This window comes from Cnephaeus nilssonii, assembly GCF_951640355.1.
Source record: "Cnephaeus nilssonii genome assembly, chromosome: X".
Classification (NCBI taxonomy): domain Eukaryota; kingdom Metazoa; phylum Chordata; class Mammalia; order Chiroptera; family Vespertilionidae; genus Cnephaeus; species Cnephaeus nilssonii.
Window position 1 is genome coordinate 10,342,242 of NC_137071.1, and position 22,104 is coordinate 10,364,345.

The following is a 22,104-nucleotide window of genomic DNA, read 5'->3' on the forward strand; positions in this document are numbered from 1 at the left end:
GAGTGGAGGCTTAGGCCTGGCAAGGGCAGGTGGAAAGCTTGTCTTCCTCTGTTACCTAGGAAACCTTGCTCTCTGTGGCTGTAGCTATCTTGGTTTGGGTTAATTTGCATGCTCGCTCTGATTGGATGGTGGGCGTGGCTTGTGGGCATGTCGGAGGTATGGTCATTTGCATATTTGTCTATTATTAGGTAGGATGTCTTTTAGCACTGAGGAGAGTCCTGAGCCAAGACTGCATTATCAGTATTTGTCAATTGATTGAAAAAGCTATGTTAAAAATATAGTTTTATATCTAAGTCCATTTCCTATTTTGTTGGCAATCTTAAGTATAATTTTTTTTAAATTTAGTATTACCAAGGATTTTAATGGAAATTTTAAAAAGAAATAAGGCATCATCCTTGTGAAAACTGTTCTCTCCTTTAATATAAGCAATGTTATCTTAAGAGGATCTTCTCACTTTATCAGGGAGATTGAACATGGATATTATCTTTTTTAATTAAACACTTTCCATATATTTTGGTTCTTGATGATTTATTATAATCATGGAGAAATGCTGAAATAAAGGAAGATATTTTTGGTATTCCAAATCTACTACCTTCCAATAATGTTAAGGAACTGTGTCCTTTGTAGTCTTATGACATTAAATTAACCTCCCCCCCATACACACTATAAATAAATTACAAATATAGTTTTGTTTATCATCAAGACTAGATTTCAATGGATTTGAAACATTGCTTCATTTTAAAGAAAGTTCCCTAGGTTCTTACAAAGTCTTTCTCTCTTTCTCCTCATTTTTCTCCTATGGTAAGGTCAGTTAATATGGAAATATGTCATGATGTGAGCAGCATTGAATGATGTTCTTGGTCATATTTTAGACTATAACTTTTCATATTGTCTGATACGATTGGTGACATTGATCAGAATGGGGTTATCAAATAAATTAATAATTATATGAGTCAATATATATTGAGCATTGATCACTTGCTATGTGCCTTCCACTGCGTTCCATGTGAGGAACACAATGGTGATTATGTGGAACAGGCTATTGGCTTAATTTGAGTGGTATGAGAAGGAAGGCTCTCTTAGTTATAAAATCTCCCATATAATTGGATTTATCCCTTTGGTTAACGAACCATTCTTAAATACAGATATTTCTTCAGGGTTAATGATTCCTATTAGTCACTCACATTTTATTTTAAATTAGTTTGAGGACCCAATGACAGCTAATGGATAAGCTGCTTTGCAAGAATAACATTTTTGATGGTTGAAGAGGGAAAGGGAGATGAATTTGGAGCAGAGTGTATTGCCAAGGAGAGGCCAGTTTGGGTATGATTGGAGAGCAAGTGTTGTGACACCCAGGGCCTGCTAGCTAGGTGTTGAGAGGAATGGATGCAGGAAAGAGAAAGGAGGGGAAGGCAACATTAAGATGGCAAATAGCGAAGGCAACTGTTGATCTTTTCTAGAATCAGCTTTCATAGTGTTTCTTGTATCCATTTTCTGAGGTGTGCAAATAGGGTCCCTCAAAAGAATCCTCAGAATTTTTTGGGGTGTGAATAGCCTGGGTTATCTGGCTCATGCTTAGAGTCTGGCTTTGCTCCAGAAATTTTTCACCATGCTCTAAGAACCTCGTGGGTATATTTGTCTCCCCATTGATCTCAGAGTTGCTTCAACAGCCTTTCTTTCTCACCATTTTGTGTGGCCCCCTGAAACTGGGCCTATGACCAAAGAGAGTGACATGTCCACAGGGGAGTTCAGGTATTCAATTAAGGGTGTGATGTTGTCTGAGCTCCTGTCCAAGACCCTCCAAACAGGCACCCAACAGTTATTCTAAATCCTTGGAAGAAGTCATGTTTCTACTTCCCTGTGTAGTATACAGGCAATATTTATTCATCATATAGTCTGAATCAAGGCATAAAAAGTGCTTTATGTATGTCATCCTGAATCACTACAGACAACCTTATGAAGTAGGTACTGGGTTTTCCCCTTCAAACTATATCTGATGAATAGGAGGGTGTGTTAGGATTACATCCAACAAAAGTTAAAAGAAAACATGTCATACAGTGCCTTAAATAAGGGGTTTATTTTCCTCCTGTCCTGGAGGGGGGAAAAGGCATTTCAGGCCTGATATGGTGGGATTCAGATACCATTAATACTTCTTTCCAGCATCTCTAGCCTGTAGATTTCTTTCTCATGTTTATTGCCTGTGGTTACAACTGCTCTACCCTTAGCATTGCATCAGCATTACAGAGAGGAAGAAGAGGAAAGGCTAAAACAGTGGCTCTCATTTGGGTGTGATTTTGTCCCTAAGAGATATTTGGCGACACCTGGAGACATTTTTGGTTGTCACAACCTTAGGATGTGTGTGTGTATTACTACTAGCATCTAGTGTGTAGAAGCCAAAGATGCTGCTAAATTTACAGTGCACAGGACAGTGCTCACAACAAGAATTATCTGGCCTGAAATGTCAGTAGTGCTAAGGCAGAGAAACTGGCATAAAGGCAGAAAGCATATGCCAGGTGAGTCTATCCTGTTTGAAAATGGATTTGTGAAAGTGGACCAAAGACTTTGTTGTATGTCATTGGCCAGAATCTCATCCCACAGCCAACTCTAGCTGCAAAGGAAGCTGGGCAATGCATCTATTTTTTGTTGGGTTCATTATCTCCCCGATCAGAATTTGGGTCTGATAGTAAGGGAAGGAAAGGAGAATGGATATTAGGTAGATAATAGGCAGTTGTCATGAGCACACTCTTTCCAGAGGTTTGTGTGAATAAGGGATGGGGATACATGCACTGGTTAAGGAAAACTGGAATTTTTTATCAACCACAAGTAGGCTAGGAAATATTTTTTGCAGGACATAATATACAGTCTGCTATCTATTAATGCCACTATTCTCTCAGTATTTGCAGTGGGACTTGCCTTTGCTTCTTGTCCATGTAGCCTGTGAGACAATTGATTTCAGGCCTGCCTCACTAATACTTTACCCTTCAACAAGTCATTAAACTGTTGGTGCTTCATTGCCTTTATTCTGAAAAAAATTAAAAGGTGATGTGATCACTATTTGCCTTAAAGTGTATATCAGTTATAGAGTTTATTCAGGAATAGAGATGCCCTTCTAAGTATATGAAGCAGGAAGATATGTAATATGGGGAATTGCGGGCTTATGCAACCATTGGGAAGGCTGGGGAGTGAAGAGCAGAGTCTGCCAATGATCTCTGCTGCCCTAACACAAAAGGGGTCTTCTCAGGAGAATGCCTGGAAACTTCTGACTAAGTGTTGTATTTGCTGTCTGCAGATGTCTTTGTACCTGTCCACGCTACCAACAGTGACTTCTAGTGCTTCTAATTGGCAGAGACTAACCTGGAACCATGCCCATGGAATTTTGGGAGATGTAGTTCTGAAGCTTCTCAGGGAAGAATGGAGAATGGGGTGGGATGGGATGATGTGGAATTGACAACACACTGTCTGGCAGAAGGAGCATTTAAGTTTGAATAAAGACATTTATTTGGCACATTTTGGGAAGAAGAGAACTCTGTTCAGATTTTGGCAATGTTGCTACTAGTATTATTACCTTATTCAACCTCTGTGTCCTTGGAAGATGAATAGGAATCATTTCTCTGCTCTGGCTCTGTTCAAGTTATGGTGTTGCTAAAAAAAAAAAAAGGATTCAATGACCTGCATAGCTGGTGCAGACGATAATATATTCTGTGTAGCTTCATAATGCAATGTGGGGTCTCAGAGCGTGAGGTTTGTAAAACTGCATAATTTACCAGTATGCTGTGGAAAGACCAGTGTTCAGAACACAGTTGTGGATGACTCAGCTTGTACATGTCTTTATTTTGGGGGAAACTGTCTGGAGCTCTTTATTTGCTGTAGGTATGTATGCGCCTTGTGGTGAGCTGATAAAATACAATGAGGTATTAAATACAATGAGGAAAATAATGAAACAGTCTTGGAACATGGTAACCTATAGACAGATGCCATATTGTTTGGTGTTGAGGAGAGAGTTGTAATCTCTACTTAGCTGGTATCTGGGTCACATCAGGCTTTCAGTGTAACTCACAGGGCTTTGAAGACAGAATTTGACCTATGCTATATTTGCGTCTCTGGAACAGCAAATTCCATTATAACTGTGTCCTATGGCACTTGTAAAATCCTTTCTGAGTCTTGAGTTTCAGGTGTCTGCTGATATTTAACATTTGAATTATCTCAAAGAAGATAAGGAAAATGTACTATCTTAATTCTATTTATATTTTGAGTGAGGAAAATTGAAAGGGAGTGAAGGAAAAAACTTGTTACCAAGAGCAGTATGTAAAGGTCACTGATTTTGCTTTGCTGGAAAAATACTCAATGTTTTTGGGGTTGCCTGGGGTCTTATCTTGGCAAAGCCAGAGGCAAAGCTGGTGATGAGGATTTGTGTGCAAGTGATTTTTGATTTATTCAGCAAGTGCTCTCTCAAGAGCAACCAGCAAGGGAATGAGTGAAGCTAGACAGGGAAGGGTGAGAGATGGGCAAGGCTGAATTTCAGGGGAAATCTCAGACAGACTGATCCTTGGGGGAACTCTGGAGCACCAGTTATATCTTGAAGTTTGTCTTGAACTGCAACGGAGCTGCTGGGCTTTCATGCTCCTGCAGTCAGTCACTAGCTGAGGGCTGCTGGTATGGGGATGTGTTTGGAGACAGATAAACTCCCAGGGACCTTCAAACTCTCAGGTGCTGGCCATTAGAAAGTAAAAAGAGCCCAGCTGGCGTGGCTCAGTGGTTGAGTGTCCACCTATGAACCAGGAGGTCATGGTTTGATTCCCAGTCAGGGCATATGCCCCGGTTGCGGGCTCGATCCCCAGTGTGGGGCATGCAGAAAGCAGCTGATCATTGATTCTCTCTCATCATTGATGCTTCTAGCTCTCTCTCCCTCTCCCTTCCTCTCTGAAATCAATAATATAAATATATTTTGGAAAAAGAATATAGATGTTGGGGAGGGGATGTACAGAAGTGATTAAAGGGGTCCCAGTAGACTTGGGGAAAGCCCCAATAACGTACTTACTCTTTGAGTAAACTGCTCTTTTGTTTTTATGAAACCCAGAATCTGAGGAGAGGAGAGAGAAAAATTTTCACTTGCAAATGCAAGGGTTGGAAAACCTTTTCTATAAAGGGCCAGGTAGTATTATTTGAGGCCTTGTGGGCCACAGAGTTTCTGTTCCAACTAGTCAACAACATCATTGCAGTGCAAAAGCAGCCATAGATTACATGTAAATGAGTGGGCATGGCAGTGTCACAATAAAACTTTATTTATAAAAGCAGATGTGAGGGAGGGAGGAATAGATTTGGCCTAGGAGCCATAGTTTGCCTGTTCCTCCTGTGGAGGTTCCTTGTATGTGCCTAAGGTGAATGCTTTACCCATTCTGTATATGCTGCAAAACACAGGGAATAATTAGGATGGCTGTCAAAAGGATGGTTATAATGCATCCTAAATTAGGCTGGACCCCCTACCTCCAATCTTTCACCATTCACAGTTTTGCACGGATAATCTTGCTGAAGTGTGGCTTCTCTCATTTTACTCCTGCTAACAATATTTAGTTCTCTGTTATCTGTAAAATAAAATCTAGACTCTTTAGCATGGCATTCGGGAATCCCTGTGATCTAGCTCAAGCCAGTTTTTCTGTACTGCTCTCTGCTTCCCGCCCATGTGCTTCCTGGTCCAAGTATAGCAGCTCCTCACCATCTCTCCCACATGCCCTTTGTTTCCATCTCCCTGACTTTGCCCCTGCTGCTTCCTCTCCTGGAGTGCCCTTCTGCTCGGCTCTGCAATTTGAAATCCCAACCATTCTATTAAGAGTCAGTTTGGCCCCTGCTCCATTAAGCATTCTCCCCATGTGGAAATAATCTCTGCTCTGGACTTCGATAACAATAGTATCTATTTTTATTAAAGCCTTTATTTTATTTATGTTATACATACAGTTATTTGCTACATTCACTATAGTTTCTTTTTTAGTGCTTTAGGGCAGTGACTAACAATTTTTTTTTGCCCTTCACAGTGGGTTGCATATAGTAGATATTCAGTAAATGTAGTTTTCAGGTGAAGGTTGCATTCCTACATTCTGTGATTATTAATGGTTTAAGTGCTGAAATGCTGACATAAATTTTCTTTTTCATTTCTATAGGCAAGAGCTGTTTTGTCAAAAGTTGGCTATCCTGAGTTTATAATGAATGATACTTACGTTAATGAAGACCTCAAAGCAGTAAGTGCTAAATTTACTGTATTTTTTTCCTCTGGCAAGTTTTACTGGCCTCATGCCTTTCAGTTAACCCAAATCCAAGCAATTAAACCTGGTGGTGCCAGAAAGCACCAACTTTTTATTCATTCCTTGGCTAGAAATGAGCCTTAATATTCAGGCATATCACAAGATTTAGAACAGATTCAAAATAAAGGAAGTGTCAGAAAGAATGTATAGCTGAGTAGGTACCATAAAGCAAAAATGCTTGGATTTGGCCCAGTTTAATCATAAAGGAAAGAATGAAGCAAATTGAGTATTTTGCAATTAGTGGGTATGTTCTTATGGTGAATGTATGATATTTGTTGTTAATCTTTATGTGCTTCATTTATATTAAATGACTAGTAATAAATCTGCCAGATAGGAGTTAACTTTATTAAACTTTGTGAATGTTTTTGCAAATTAAGTGCATATACATATGACTATAATTTATTGTGACTTGGACTGTATATTTTCAGTAGTTAGTGATGTCGGAATACTAATAATTCTTTTTTATTCCAATATTTTGGGACATGTATTTTCCAATAGATGTATTCACTACAGGTATTTCTAATCACAACCACTGTTATTTCCTTTTCTTTAAATACTTCTGATAAAGAATTGTGATTCCTTACAAAACTCCTGATTGAACCATTCACTGGATTTTCTTGTAAAAGTACTTCTTTTTGGAATTCTTTAAATATCTGGTTCTGAGGTATAGCTCTTACCTGAAATTGAGGTTTGACAAGTTGTATATCTGAAAGCAATTCCAGCTTTGTAGATGAATGTCAGAATTCTGCAAGATTATTCAAAAGTGAGAGAAGGCTTTAATTAGTAAGTTTTTCCATTGGACTCTAAGATATGCCCTTCCAAGTATTGATTTAGTTGTCATGGAGGAAGATAATTATGCTTCACAGTATCCCAAAGTTCAGACACCTATCTTATTCTACATTGTTTGATGCTGAAAAAGCTCACAGTTATTATAATTAAAAATACTAATGCACTTGACACATTCGTGTACATTATCTTTTAAGCATCATAGTGATCCTCTGAAGTACATGGTGCTTAGCCCCATTTCTCAGAAAAGGAAGTAGAGACTCAAAGAAGTTAAATGATTTCCTCAGTCCACACAGAGTATCAAAGCCAGGACTGAAATCTGGGCCTAGGAAGCTCTGCCTGTCATCTGAAAGGGGGTTCTGCCTGTAATCTGAAAGGGGGTTCTGCAGGGTCCTTGTCAGGGAGCCGTGCTGGAGGGACAGAGGGGTGGGTTTGAAGAATTGGTGGGAGCTGCTTGCCTAGAGCTGGTTGGAAGGGCGGAGAGAAGAAGGAAGGTCATATTGTCCAGTTGTTAACAGCGCAGGCGTTAGAGTGGTTCTGCCTCTTCCACTAACTAGTTTGGTTTTGTATAGCTTGCATAACTTCATTTAGCTTCCTTTTGGTTATGTGGATATTGGAGATAATAATAATCAAGTCTTAGTATTGCTGGGATGATTAAGGGAGATTATATAAATGTAAAAGCACCTACCATAATGACTGGCACATATGTAGGCGCCCTATAAATGGTAGCTGTTACTTTGTGGATTAGTATGAGAACCATTGCTGCTAAGAAGAACATCACCAGGGCACAAAGTACCTTTGCAGGAGAACCTGTACAATTACATGTGATCAGAAAATATTCCGAGTCAAGGATACAGATAATAAGGTTTGAGAGGCAGTTTGGTGTAGTGGTCTACTGTTACATAGCTATGTGAACTAGGATCTCTGCTTAAGTTTCCTCATGTCAACATCCTATATAATAAAGAGCTAATATGCTAATTAGACCAGAAGGCGGACAGACCTTCCGAATGACCAGTGGGTGGGGGCAGGGTCATGAGGCAGCCAGGACCACGAGGCAGCGGGGGCTGCGAAGGCCTACTCTTGCACGAATTTCGTGCATCGGGCCTCTAGTGGAGATAATAATAATCCCCCCCTTATAAAGCTGCTGTGGGGATCAGATAAGTTAACATATTTAAAGTATTGAGAACTGATCCTGGTGCACAATAAGCACAATATGTGAGTTAATTATGACATCTTCAGTTTGCACTTATGATAGTAAATTATTTTTGTTTGGAAAAGTCATTGTGAATTAACTCATCTAGTATCCAAGTATCTCAAATTGATTGAAAAGGCTGTACAAATGGAACAGTCTCAAGCTTTAATCAAATAAGGTAGTATTTAGGGCTCACTCACACTATTTAGTTGATCATGTTTTGTTGGCAGTGTGCTGCTGTTTAAAGTCAGTGCCCCACATTTTTTGACTCACTGAATATGGTACCTTTTGTAAAAAGAAACCAGATGCTGAACAGGATGCGGTGTTGGGCATTTTCTCTCATTTCTTCAAGGTCTGAACAGAAGCCATTAGAAACCAAGATTTTTAAGCACTTTTGTGAAGAAATGGTTTTTGTGTAACTCATTGCCAAGGCAGACACAATTGCCCGGCCGGCGTGGCTCAGTAGTTGAGCATCAACCTATGAACCAGGAGGTCACGGTTCAATGCCCGGGTTGTGGGCTCGGCCCCTAGTCGGGGGCGAGCAGGAGGCAGCCGATCAATGACTCCCTCTCATCATTAATGCTTCTATCTCTCTCTCCCTCTCCCTTCCTCTGTGAAATCAATAAAAAAATTTTTTTAAAAAGCAGACACAATTACACCCAAGAGTTTCTAACACTTTAAAAGACAGTGAAAAAATCCAAATACATGAAAATAAAAGACATTTGTGTTTGGAAACTGATAGAGAATATGAATAAAATGCAACTTGAAAAAAAAAAGAAAAGAAAATAGGTAAAGGATGCTTGCTTGATGTGATAGCAATAGTGTCACTGATGTTAATAGCAAAAGGACTAAAGTATTGCAGGTACACAATGGAACTGTATTTTCAGTTTGGAGAAATATGTAGATAAGGACTACTATAGGGCCTATAAGAAATGTCTGGTTATACAAGCTCTGAGCATGAGAGAGGCTTTTACAAATGAAAAACAGCTTAGTTTATTTGACACAAGTGAAGATATGATTTACCAGGTACAAACGCAAAAGGAAAGAGGATAGACATTAGATAATGGATTAGATGAAGGTCAAGGAGAAAGGCTGAAAACCGAAGTTGGGCCTTGAGATAAGAGCAATTGGGAAAGAACTTAGAGGCAAATGTAAAGAATTAGTGAAAATTTGCCCCCCCCCCCGCAACCTTTGAGGAAGAGAAGATAAATTGATACACCCATTTGTTTTTCTGAATAATAATCTTTTTGTAGTCTTTGGAAAGAGCAAGAATGAAGGAAATGTCCTTTATGTGAACCCCCAGTAGCATACAGGAAAGCCTACTGATTAGCCAAAAACAGTAGGTATCAGTACATTTTCAAATTAGCCTTACTAACTGGTCCTTTATTGCTCCTTGGTGGAAACAGACTCAAGACTGGTATGATACCAACCTTGGAAAGATTACTGTATCATCAAGAAAAGCCCAGACCACACTAGGTATTTCAAAGAGAGGAGATTTCATACAGGAGATAGTTGGGAAGGCAAAAATCAGGAAGGTGAGGTAGATCAGAGACAATAACTTCAGGAAGCTACTACCATCCCTGTATCTAGGGGCACAAAAGGGAGGAAGTGATGTTACCATCATTTAGGAGAACAGAGGAGGAACTGCCATTTTAGCTGGGGCTGTGAAGAGGAAATGAAGATTCTTCTACCGTCAATGTTAGAAAAAGAAAGAGGAGAGAAAGAATGAAAGAGATCAAACACAGAATTCTTTCCCCTCCTGCCAACTGCTGTTTTCCCCCAGTCCCTCCTGTTGGTAGGGAGCTAACTGGCAATGGAGCCTGGGAAACATAGTTTTCAGATGCCCAGCCCCAGCATTCTAGAACAGAGTGAAAGGGTGGGCATGTATCCGAGAGACAATAAGTAAGTAATTGGCACCATTAGGCACTTTACTCATTCTTGTGAAAGCCAGCAGAGAATTGTAGTAGGGACTAAAATCAGAATCACAGCTGACATCCATTTACTTAGGCGAATTGGACATGGGTAACTTAAAAAATACATTTTTCAATTGATTTTTAGAGAGAGAGGAAAGGAGAGGGAGAGAAACACAGATGTGAGAGCAAAACATCAATCAGATGCCTCCTACACGCCCCTTACCAGGGATCAAGCCCTCAGCCTGGGCATGTGCCCTGAACGGGAATTGAACCAGTAACCTTTTGGTGTACTGTACAGGATAATGCCAACCAACTGAGACACATCAGCCAGGGCTGGATATGGGTAAATTTTCAGAAAAGATCAATGTTTCTGGTGAATGATACAAACATACATATAAACATAAATATACATATAGAGATGTATAGGTATTTTGTGAACCCACATAATATTCTCTAGAGTGAGTCTTGGTCTGCTATGGCCAGTGGAGCACTCATATATATGTGGTGTGTGTGTGTGTGTGTGTGTTTGTGTGTGTGTATAAATGTATAAATATTTATATGTGTTGCGTGTTTTATGTGTGTATAAACGACAGAGAGTGCTACTGCCACTATGCAAGAGTGAGGTAATATTTAGGTGGAATGCTCCAGAAAGACAGGTTGTTAAAACATTGAAATACCTCTGTACTATTTAGTAGAAGATCAAAATAAAACATTGCCCTCAGCCCTCCCAAAGTGATCTCTGGCCACCATGGCCCTGGAGAGCCAAGAGTGGGCATTGGAAGGGGGTATCCACCAACCTTCCAGCCAGCCCTCTGTAACTCCCACACCCTGGCCTTCATCTAGAGTGCTCCACTGGCCAGAGCAGACCAAGACTTCCCTTTACCCCTGGTGGTGGTGACAGGGCATCTGGTGCCATCTAGTTCCTGTTTGGTGTGCTACCTACTGCTATCTCACCTTTTGTGGCTGCTTGTGGGAACTGCATCTTCCGCAGTGTACCGTATATGTAGGTTGTTAAACGTTTTGAATGTAGGTGTGTACACACATGTACACACATGCACACTACTTATGGACAAAGCTATCTAAATAAAACAATCTTGCATATTGCTTTCCTATTTAAATAAGGGAAAGCATAAATAAAAAATCTGGATGCATTAAGTATTCAGAAAGTTCTTTGTGTGCCTAATATAAAATATTTGGATATATCTCTGAGTCTCTTTAAATGGATTTAACATAAACAAAAAGTATTCTAGAATCTATACTTCCTATTGACTTATGTAGTGTTTAGTCAACATGTACTTAGTGATTCTGCAGAGAAGCTGAACATACTTGCTCTGTCCTTATTACATGTTCTTCACCTTTGGTGTGTGTGTGGGGGTAGCTTCATTCTTCTATTTAGTCTGAGGCATTTGGTGAGAAATTCAGATTCCCCTAAATTTTATGATCTGGTTAGCTATTCTTAGGAAAGGACAGAAGAGTCCCAATTAATTTTGCAAAGGTCGCTCAATTGAAAAGTCAGGCGATGGAATTGATTAAAAGTCATTACCAACTTGACCTAGATTTTCACCAGTAACTAAAAGGACAAGAGGCTGTTCAGCCAACTATTGTCCCTTGCAGAGTTTAAACATTTTTTTGAGGATTACACGTGGTTTTAAAATATTCATGTGCGTTCATTCTTGTTGCTATCTCTACAAGTGGAACTTTCCCCGTGGTTGCTAAGTTGCATAGTTGTTTCTTACCCAAGGGCCTGTTAAAATATTTGAAATTATCAAAGTATTCTCACATGGTGGAAATTTGGGAACTAGAGAAAAGGAATGAGATAGTACCTGTGATATTGGTACTCGAACATGCTAATACATAATTTCGTTTTAGTGTCTTCTTTCTATTTTTATAGCTGTAATTGGTGTTTATATATAATGTTGTATACTGACCTTTATTATTTTGTCCTTGTCTTCTGTAGCCTTCATTACCATTATTTTAACAGCTGTATATGTTAAGTAAACTAAACTGTACCATGATTTATTTAGTCACTGCTTCTCTTACTGTAATTCTTACCTTTTCCTCCTTCTTCCCTGTACTCCTTCTGTTAAATCACTGGTTTTCTTAGTAAGACTAATGAAAATAACATTGAAGTAGGAACCTAATGATTTGGACCATATGGCTTTGCCAAGTTGCATAATTTCTCTAACTGTGTCCCATCTATCACAAGGTAATATCTGTGGCTGACCCTTTTCTACCCCCACACTTAACCTGTCTCACAGGAAAAAGTAAAATTTGTCTCTTATCACCTGTAACTTCCATTAAATAAATGGAATAGATCAACTAAACCAGGCTAATAGCAAATACTATCCATTTAATAAAACAGATTTTAAATTGTTCTTCTAAACATAGATGATAAACTGTTGACAAATTGTAATTACTTACCTCTGAGTTTTGGTCCTCATGGTTATTTTCATGGATGTGGTAGGACCTTATTTACTTAAAATTATTTTTAGACATGGGACTCTTCTTCTTTAGGAAACGTTTGGTTGGTTTTTCTTTTGATATCTGTAGAACAACCTGAATGTCAAGTTTTTTTCTCAGATGGACAGGATAATCTCACAAATAGTAAACTCTTCTAAAAGTAACAACTGATTCTACTGATATTACCAAAAATGTTAATATTTTTTAAAAATATGTTTTTATTGATTTTTTTTTTTTTAGAGAGAGAGGAAGGGGTGTGGAGAGAGAAACATCAATGCGAGAGAGAAACATTGATCAGTTGCCTCCCATACGCACCCACAACCTGGGCATGTGCCCTTACTGGGAATTGAACCGTTAACCCTTTGGTGCACATGATGTAGCTCCAACCAACTGATCCACCCTGCCAGGGCAAAAAGTTAATATTTTTGATGGAAATTACTTTGGGAGAATTTCCTGGAAATTGTTCTGAACCCAATAATGTATCTGAATTTTCTGTTACAGTCATATTCTGAGAGTTCTGGCAGAACTATCTTGGGAATAAAACTGAAAAAAGCTAAGGGTTGAATAGTGGACACATTTTTTAAACTGGGAATACATTAGAATTATTAGATGAGGTTGCTTCCTAAAACAAGGCGCTTACTCTGTTTCTTCTGAGGCTGAGTACGAATATCTACCTTAAAATACAATTAATTATAAGATTTCTTTTTAATATGAAGAATCGCAAACATTGGGAAAGTGGGTAAAATCATATTTTGAACAAATAGCTTTAACAAACATTAAACATATTGCCATATTAACTTTATACATGCACACACATATTTTAAATGAATAAAACATATATTGGAAATTCTTTGTGCACTTGTCATTGACCTAATGTCCTTCTCCCCTGCCTTCCTCTTCCCTAGGTATAAACACTAATTTGAATTCAGTGTTTATCATTCCCATGCATTTCTTTATGCTTTTGCGAAAGATAGGTACATATCTGTAAGCAACATGCATTATTGTTTTACATGTTATAAAATTTTAAATTCTTTCAGACATATAACTTGTCTTACTCAGCATTGCTTTTCAGATGATTTCATATTCATGCATACAGACCATTTGTTTAAACTGCTGTATTGTTTTCCATTATGTGATTATACCACAATTTATTTATCAGCTACCCCCATAAGAGGATTGATGGAGGGACAATTTAAAGTTATATCTTTACTAGAGGCCCATTGCACGAAGATTCGTGCAATAGGCCTTCCTTCCCCTGGCTGCTGGCACCAGTTTTCCTCTGGTACCCGGGACCCAGGCCTTCGCTCTGGCCGCCGCCTTCTGTCTTTGCTCAGGCCGGAGCCTTCAGTCTTCTCTGCTCTGGCTGGAGTGCCGCTCCTGTAGCTCCCTCCGCCCTTCGCCTTCCCCCTCATAGCAGGCGTCCTACCCCGCCTGGCCGCTCTGCGCCTGTGTATGCAAATTAACCCAACAGCTTTGTTGGGTTAATTTGCATACTCACTCCTGATTGGCTGGTGGGCATCACAGAGGTATGGTCAATTTGCATATTTCTCTTTTATTAGTGTAGATAACTGGTTGGTCAAGTAGAACACCAAGGATGCCAGAATTTGATACTTTCACTCCTGCCTTTTCTACCTGTGCTTTTAGTTATTTTGCTCCTTTCTTTCTATTTTGGCCTGGCCCCCTGAAAAGACTAAGCTGAATCACTAACAGAAGTTACTCTACAGACATAATGGGTACCCACTATATGTTAGGGAAGAGATAAACCTAAGCCAGACATTGGCCAACAAATAGGTCGCTGTCAAGTCTATAATCATCAAGTTGTAAATATACATTTATATCTGTACTGTAATCCCCGTGGGTTTTCTGTACATTCCCTTGCTGCACTTTAATTTTTACCTATAAAAGAGTTTCATGGTTTAAATTTACAAAATATTACAACTAATAAGAATTTAATTCTCTTGGTTATTTGCTTATTACAATGTATATTTTTCTTGTTTTATTTGATACAATATTATATTTTAAAACCAAAGCATTAGAGGTCATTAAAACCATAGCTTTTACTTTTACACAGATATTATTTACAATATTTTAACTAAATACTGCTAATTTTATGTAGAGAGTGCCTATAGAATTGAAACTGCCTGCCATTTTCCTTTCAAAAAAGAAAAGGGAACTCAAGAATCAATTATGTCTGTTTCCCTATTTTATTAGACAACATTGTTGTGAGCCAACAACTTCTTGTTTTTCCATGCAAGCTGTAATCTATGACTTGCCTCTGTAATTTCATTAATTTTTGGTGACCAGTACATTTTTGGGTGTTAATAAATAAATTCTATTAATAATTAAATTGTCTTTGTGACTCAGTTGTGCTTGTGGTGGAAAATAAGTCTCTGAATAGCTTTCATTTTTTCCCTTCATGAGCAAATGTCGAATACAGTAAATTAGATTGAACATTTGACTAAAATAATCACCTATAAGCTAAATGAGGTTTCAGTTGACAAAACTGAATGTTGTTAGAAGAACCTATGTGACAAATAAATAAGGCACACATTTTAGAAAAGTTCAAAGAATCATGTGGGCCAAGAAATTTCAAATCTAAGATAGTATGTTCTGTGAGGGTTCAAGTAGATTTTTCAATTATAAAGCAAAGGAAACACATTGTAAATTATTGCGGCTTGCCTTGCTCTTTTTTTTTTTTTCTCACTGTGATCCAGAAATGACCATATTGATTTTTGTGCTTTTTATTTTAAAAGAAAATCACTGAGATGAAATTTCATGGCTTTGTGAATGCTTTGTTAACTGATGATGGCTGAGAGAGGCGGTGAAGAGTGCAGCTTCTCTGTTGATCACTCATTTGTGCGCTGAAATCTTTTTTTCAGAGCTACCTCTTATCTGCACTTAGAACAATGATCCTTATGGTTTGTTTTATTCAGATCAAGTTTTCAGAATCTGACTACTTTGGCAACGTCCTGCAGACTCGCAAGTATTTAGCACAGTCTGATTTCTTCTGGCTGAGAAAAGCTGTTCCAAAAACAGAGTGAGTAAAAAAAAAAAGTGAAATAGATAAATAATGTTGGTGGGAAGAGGAGTCTCTTTGGACCAGACTTTGTAATTCCCCTCAAGTCAGAGTAACTGGCTTGCCAGTTATCTTGCTTTGGCAAAATCTGTGTTATGTTTTGGCAACTCTTATTTCTGCTATTATATGAATCACTTGTTCAGTTTAATTATGGCTCTTTCACTCCTAGCATCAACGCATATCAAAAGAAGGCTTATTAGGGCTTATTAGGATGCCGCATTTAAAGCACTTCTAGATCTTGTTATATATATATATAACTTGTATATATGATAAATTTCTCTAGAATGTCACATTCAGGTAGGAACTTTTAAAGATCTTAAAGAACAAATATTAAAAAAATAAAGTATGATTACAAATGTAGAAGTAATAGTATAATTAGTAAGTAACTAGAGGATATTTGATGAGATAATAAGTGCCAAAGAACTGATAGCTCTATTATTTCCCTCTAATAGTAGTTATGATTCACCCCCCTTCTTTTCAGCTGCCTATAGGTACTGTCCCTGAAGATAAGAAAGTTTCCTTAGGAACTTTTGGGCTAGATATTTTCCCCCTAACAAAATGTGTGTGATGATGATGACAACAGGGAACAATTATGTGCTTATAGTATGCCAGGAAGTGCTGCACATGTTTTAATTCATTTTATCCTCTTGTCAATTCTGTGAGGTCTAGGTACTACTTATTATCCCCATTTTACAAATGAATAAGAGGCTTACAATTGAGACACTCTTCTGCTCAGGTTTAGATGACTTTTTGTTCATTCTTGCTAGCACTTTTGACTCTGATCTGCTATGGCCCACTTCTCCAATGTGTTTATCTCTCTGTTCTCCAGATTGGATCATTTCTATTGCTCTAGCTTCAAATTCACTGATTCTTTCTTGTGCATTCTCAGATTTGCTGTTGACTCATCTAACACATTTTTCATTTTGGTTATTGTATTTTTCTTTCCATATGGATGCCTTTTATAGTTTCTGTTTCTCTGTTGTGATTCTTTATTTGTTGAATCATTATAATATTTTCCATTAATTCTTTGAATATAGCTTATTTTATTTCTTTGAACTAATTTATAATGGCTGCTTTCACGTTTTTGTCTGCTAAACTCAACAACTGGGCTCATTTAGAGTCAGTTTTTATTGATAGTTTTTTATTGACTTTATACTTTTTCTTTGAATAGCATATTTTTGTCATATTGAAAATGACATTTTTAAAAATCTTCATTGTTGAAAGTGTGAAAATGACATTTTACATATTCTAGCAACTGTGGATCCTGATTTTTCTGAGGCTTTTTAAAAAGTAATGTTCCTGGACTCACACTACAGAATCCGTGTCCCCTATGGTATGCAGCTGTGGATGTCTCTGCTTATTTTTTAAATTCTTTTTTAAAATTTATTAGCCTCACTTCCTAGAGTTTGTCCTTATATCTGCATAGTTTAGTGCTCAGGAGATCGGGATTGTGCTTTACTCAAACACTTCTCGCCTGTAGGGCTTTTACCCTCTGCCAGTTGGTCTGTGGTGGGAGTTGGGAGTGCATTCAAAGTTACAACCTGCCTTAGATTTTACTTCCCACTGGGCACTCTCTGCTGTCCCCTCTATATGTTCCTTGTTTCCCAGTCAGACAGGGATGTGTGGAGAGCTTATCTCACCCTTCTAAGACTCTTAGTTCCAGGATCTTACTTTTAAATTTCTGGCTGGTCCATTGCTCTCCCCAGTGGGAATTATAATTTCAGGCTAGCAAAGCTATGGGTCTTCCTCATTTATTTTTTAACAAGTTCAACAGTTTGAGCTGACAAAGCTGCAGGTTTTCACCCCCACTCCTAATTGAGTCCACCCCTTGTGGCAAAAAGCTGCTGATTGTCCAGCCAGCCCTATCCTGATAAAAGTAAGTTCTCATGGACTGAGCTGGGAGGGATGGGAGCAGTCCTCGGCTAGGCTATAGACTTCTGTTCTACTTACTTCCAGCTCTAGCAGTTTTTCCTAAATAAAACCTTTTTTTTTTCAATTTGTTGTTTGCCTTTGATCAATTCCCAGAGCCCTAAAATGGTTGTTTGTTAACAACTTTGTCCAAGTGATTTTTGTGGAAAGATTTGTTGACCTTCTCATACATCATAGCTGGAAGCCTGGCTTCCATGCCCACCTTTTTTTCATGGCCCACTTTTTAAACCTGTCTTATATTCTGGTCTCCAGATTTTTGGCTGGCTCTTTTTATGCTCTCTGGGTCTCTTGTTATTCTTCTTCCAACTCCCTGCTCTATTCTGGCCTCTAGACAATCTAGGTCCCATACCATCCCTTGCTGTGAACTGTGATTACCACCTCTCCCTCTTAGCCATGATTCCCATCTAGCCATTTCTGCCCCCTGCCATTCAAACCTTCCTATAATACGCACCCACACAGTTAGTGAAAACTTTGACTTCAGGAGTAGGCCTAAAGCTGAATCACTCCCCTACCCATCCCTGAGGCCAATCAAAAGCACAAAGGAAGAAAGCAGAAGGCTTTAGAGCTTCTTTGGAAATGACAGATAACTGGTTTAAAGCCATCTGCTCCACTACCCTTGGTTCACTCCTCTCATTATAGTATCGCTTAGTCTATCCTACTTCATTCCCAACCTAAATCATTCACTAGTAATTTTACCTTTAGGGTTCTAAAACTAGCTTCTCAAATCCAATGACTTCAGCAAATGGTTTCCAATATCCTAATGAACATCTACATGTAGTACGGTAGTCACAGATCTGTGAATATCATCCTGCCCTTTCAGATCTACTTCAGATCAATTCAAACTCTTTTTTTCCAACTTGTGGAAAATGCAAGACTCTTACCAGTATTTCTGTGAAATTTCTGGGTCTTTTCAGAGACTCCTTTGTATTGGAGATGCTGCCAAGTTAATTGTTCAGTTTCAAAATGACGTTATTCATTAGGGTGTGTAGCAAAGGCTGGGTTGCTATTTGAAAAACTCCTATCTGTGTCATCTTTAACATCATCCTAAAATACTGATGGGCTGTCAGGTTCTAAAAGCCTTGACTATTTCTAATTTTTTGCTGGCTGACTTTGTAGGCTTAGAAAAACTGTGATTTGCATAAGTTTTATTCTCCATCACAAATAACTATTTCAGAAGGACATTAAATTGGTTAATATTTCTGGAAAGTTCTTCAGGAGTGAAAATCAGCACAATGCTAGTAATTCTTGTTTTCTCTGATTATATGTCTATTTCAGGGAAAGCAACATTAAGGAATTTAAGGTCCTTTTTACATGATAAGGTGATGTGATAGTTAATTTTTTAAAAGAAATTTTGGGCTGGTCCTTTTCTGGCATGGTAGGTAATTTTACCTTTATGATACCCATTGGATTTAATAGACATCTTTTAGGTCTAAAAATTCATGAGTTAATAGAGTGAGGACGATTGTGGAGTATCTCCACTACACTAGTTTACTTAGTTCAGCACATCATGATTATATTTCTATAAAGCCCTAAAATAACATTTTGCTTCTTTGTGGGTATAGGAGATAAATACCCTTTATCTTTCATTCTCATGCAACCCATTTTTGCTGCACTAATGTGCATTAAGAAGTTTCTAATGTGATGATAAATGTCAGTAAGAATGGAATTAATTGGGTGGTCATCCCTGAAGGTACATATTTAGTATTGGTTCTCAGAATTGTCACTTCATCAGCTTGCTTAAAAATAGGGGATTTACTTCATTTCTCAGCTTGAATCAAAAGTAATTTCTTTCCCTCAGGATCCCCCTTCTTTGACAGAAATGATTTTAAGCTAGCTTCCCTATTAACTCATTCTCATTCTACCGTGACCAAACATGACTGGATTTTCTTTCTCTAGCTTCTGAAAAAAATGTGTAAAAATATATCAAACGTCTACACAAATTATGGTCCTGTGCCGAATTTTTATTTGCAAAAGCATTATCTATAACATGGAATGTGAAGGATATAATCTACAGGATATTAGAAATAAAGCAGTAAATACTCTATAATTTTTCCATTCTGTACTCCTTAGACTATCTTTAAGAGTTGATAGGTAAAATGTAAAACTCTAGCTTGATGTACAACTATTTTATAGGGTTCATATAAATCAGGGTGCCAATGTCCTTTTCTTTAGATTATTGTATTTCAGTATTACAGTCCTTTTATGTATCCCATTGTCTCGTATAATTTTATTTCCATATATTTTTGAATTTGAAATTTATATGAGACCTCTTCCCTCCTTATCCACTAAATCATTTCCCAAACATACCATAGAGGAACACCCTAAAGACATAGTAAGAAGAATTTAAAGCACATGAATGACATTACTTATCCAAATAGTTGTATACATAGCAGTATATTCATTTAAATAGATTTAGTGATCTTCTGCTCAGCACATACCACTTGGACAATAGTCTTAGCCCATAAGGAACTTAAAATCTTGTTGGGAGATAAGTTATGCAAACTCAAATGCCTTTAAGGCCCATGAGCTAACAAATGGTGGCCTAGACAGGTGTAAATGTACGGGATGGAGTGTACTATGGAGCACTAGTGATCATACACCTCATTTTAAGGGATTCCAATTTAGTACCTTTTAAAACCATTGTGTTGGGCAAATGAAACATTTTTATGAAAAAATTCGACCTATAGGGTAGCACTTAGTCTCTGGACAGCTAACTTTTCAGTATTTCAATTATGTAATGTTGTATAACAAGCCACCCTAAAGTTTAGAGGGTTAAAACAACAGTAATTGTTTATTCTCTCTTGTGGCTCTGGAGGTCACTAGGCTCATCTGGATGGTTCTTGCTCATGGTCTTTCATGTAAGTCACAGTCAGATAGTGACTGACTCTGGAGTTACATGAAAGGCTTCCTCTCTCGGGTCTAGTGGTTAATGCAGGCTGTTGGCTGGAATGCCTGCTGCAGCTCTCCGTGGGTACTGGGCTTCTTTATAGCATGCTGATTGAGCAAGAAACTTCAAAGAGCAAGTTTCCTAAGAAGGAGAGTGAGGGAGGGCAGTACATGTGATCACCTGGTGGGGGAGAGAGGTTGTATCACCATTAACTGCCTAGCATTGGAAGTTACATGGTGTCATTGTCCACTGCAGTGTATGTTTTAGAAGTGAGTCATCGAGGCTAACTTATAATCAAGAGGAGAGGAGCTTAGATTTCACCTCTTAATGGGAGGATGTAAAAAAATTGCAAACACAGATTAGAACTAGCACAGGTAGCCTTATATTAGAGAATAATAAAACTAAAGCTAATCTAATAAAAGAGTAATATGCAAATTGACCACCACTCCAACACACAAGATGGCCGCTCCCATGTGGCCAAAGATGGCTGCCCCCATGTGGACACAAGATGGCCAGCACGGGGGCAGTTGTGGGTATTCAGGCCAGCAGGGGAGGGAAATTGGAAGGGACCAGGACTACAAGGGACGGCAGCTGGGGGGGACCCAGGCCTACAGGGGAGGACAGTTGGGGGGACCAGGCCCACAAGGGAGGACAGTTGGGGGGGACCCAGGCCCACATGGGAGGACAGTTGGGGGGGACCCAGGCTTGCAGGGGAGGGCAGTTGGGGGCAAACAGGCTGGCAGGGGAGCAGTTAGGCATCGATCAGGCTGGCAGGGGAGTGGTTAGGGGGTGATCAGGCTGGCAGGCAGAAGCGGTTAGGGGCAATCAGGCAGGCAGGCAGGCGAGTGGTTGGGAGCCAGCAGTCCTGGATTTTGAGAGGGATGTCCAACCGCTGGTTTAGGCCTGATCCCACCAGGCAATTGAACATCCCTCGAGGGATCCCAGATTGGAGATGGTGCAGGCTGGGCTGAGGGACCCCCCCCCCTCCCATGCACCAATTTCGTGCACAAGGCCTCTAGAACATAATAAACTTGGATGTAATAAGGGCGATATAGAAAATATTGGGTGTGAAGAGAGCAGAGTGCCTGAAGAATGGCTCCTCTGTGAATAACACATCCAACAGCAACTTGGGCTTATTCTTCACAGGTGGCAGGATACTATGATTTTCCTGTGACATTATGCCCTATACATATATATATATATATATATATATATATATATATATATATATATATATTTAACAAATGCTTTGGCATGGGCACTGACCAATCTATATAAAAACCAAGCGACTGGAATGACCGGTCGCTATGACGTGCACTGCGGTGGCCAACCAGCCTGATAGGGGCCCTGATCAGTACCCCCAACCTCCTACAGCCCCTTCCCCCAGCCAGCCCTGCCCCCGATTGGCCCCCCACCCTTATCGGGGTTAGGGCTGGCCAGCCAACCTCCTGCATCCCCTCCCCGCCCGCCAGCCCGGCCCCGATCAGCCCCTATTGGGGTGGGTGGCCAGACCCCACCTGTGCCTGAATTCGTGCACCAGGCCTCTAGTAAGAAATAATAGCATC

The 22,104-nt window shown here is 39.1% G+C and overlaps 1 protein-coding gene across 2 annotated transcripts in view; it reads left to right on the plus strand.

Annotated features, from left to right (window-relative positions):
• Nucleotides 1-22,104, plus strand: part of PHEX (phosphate regulating endopeptidase X-linked) — a gene marked incomplete at both ends in the record, with an annotated part of 195,990 nt that overhangs the window by 123,495 nt on the left and 50,391 nt on the right. For both annotated transcript variants that reach the window (XM_079764383.1, XM_079764384.1), the window contains 2 exons: nt 6,156-6,233; nt 15,581-15,684. In XM_079764383.1, coding sequence (XP_079620509.1) covers nt 6,156-6,233; nt 15,581-15,684 — 182 coding nt within the window. The remainder of the gene's footprint in view (nt 1-6,155; nt 6,234-15,580; nt 15,685-22,104) is intronic.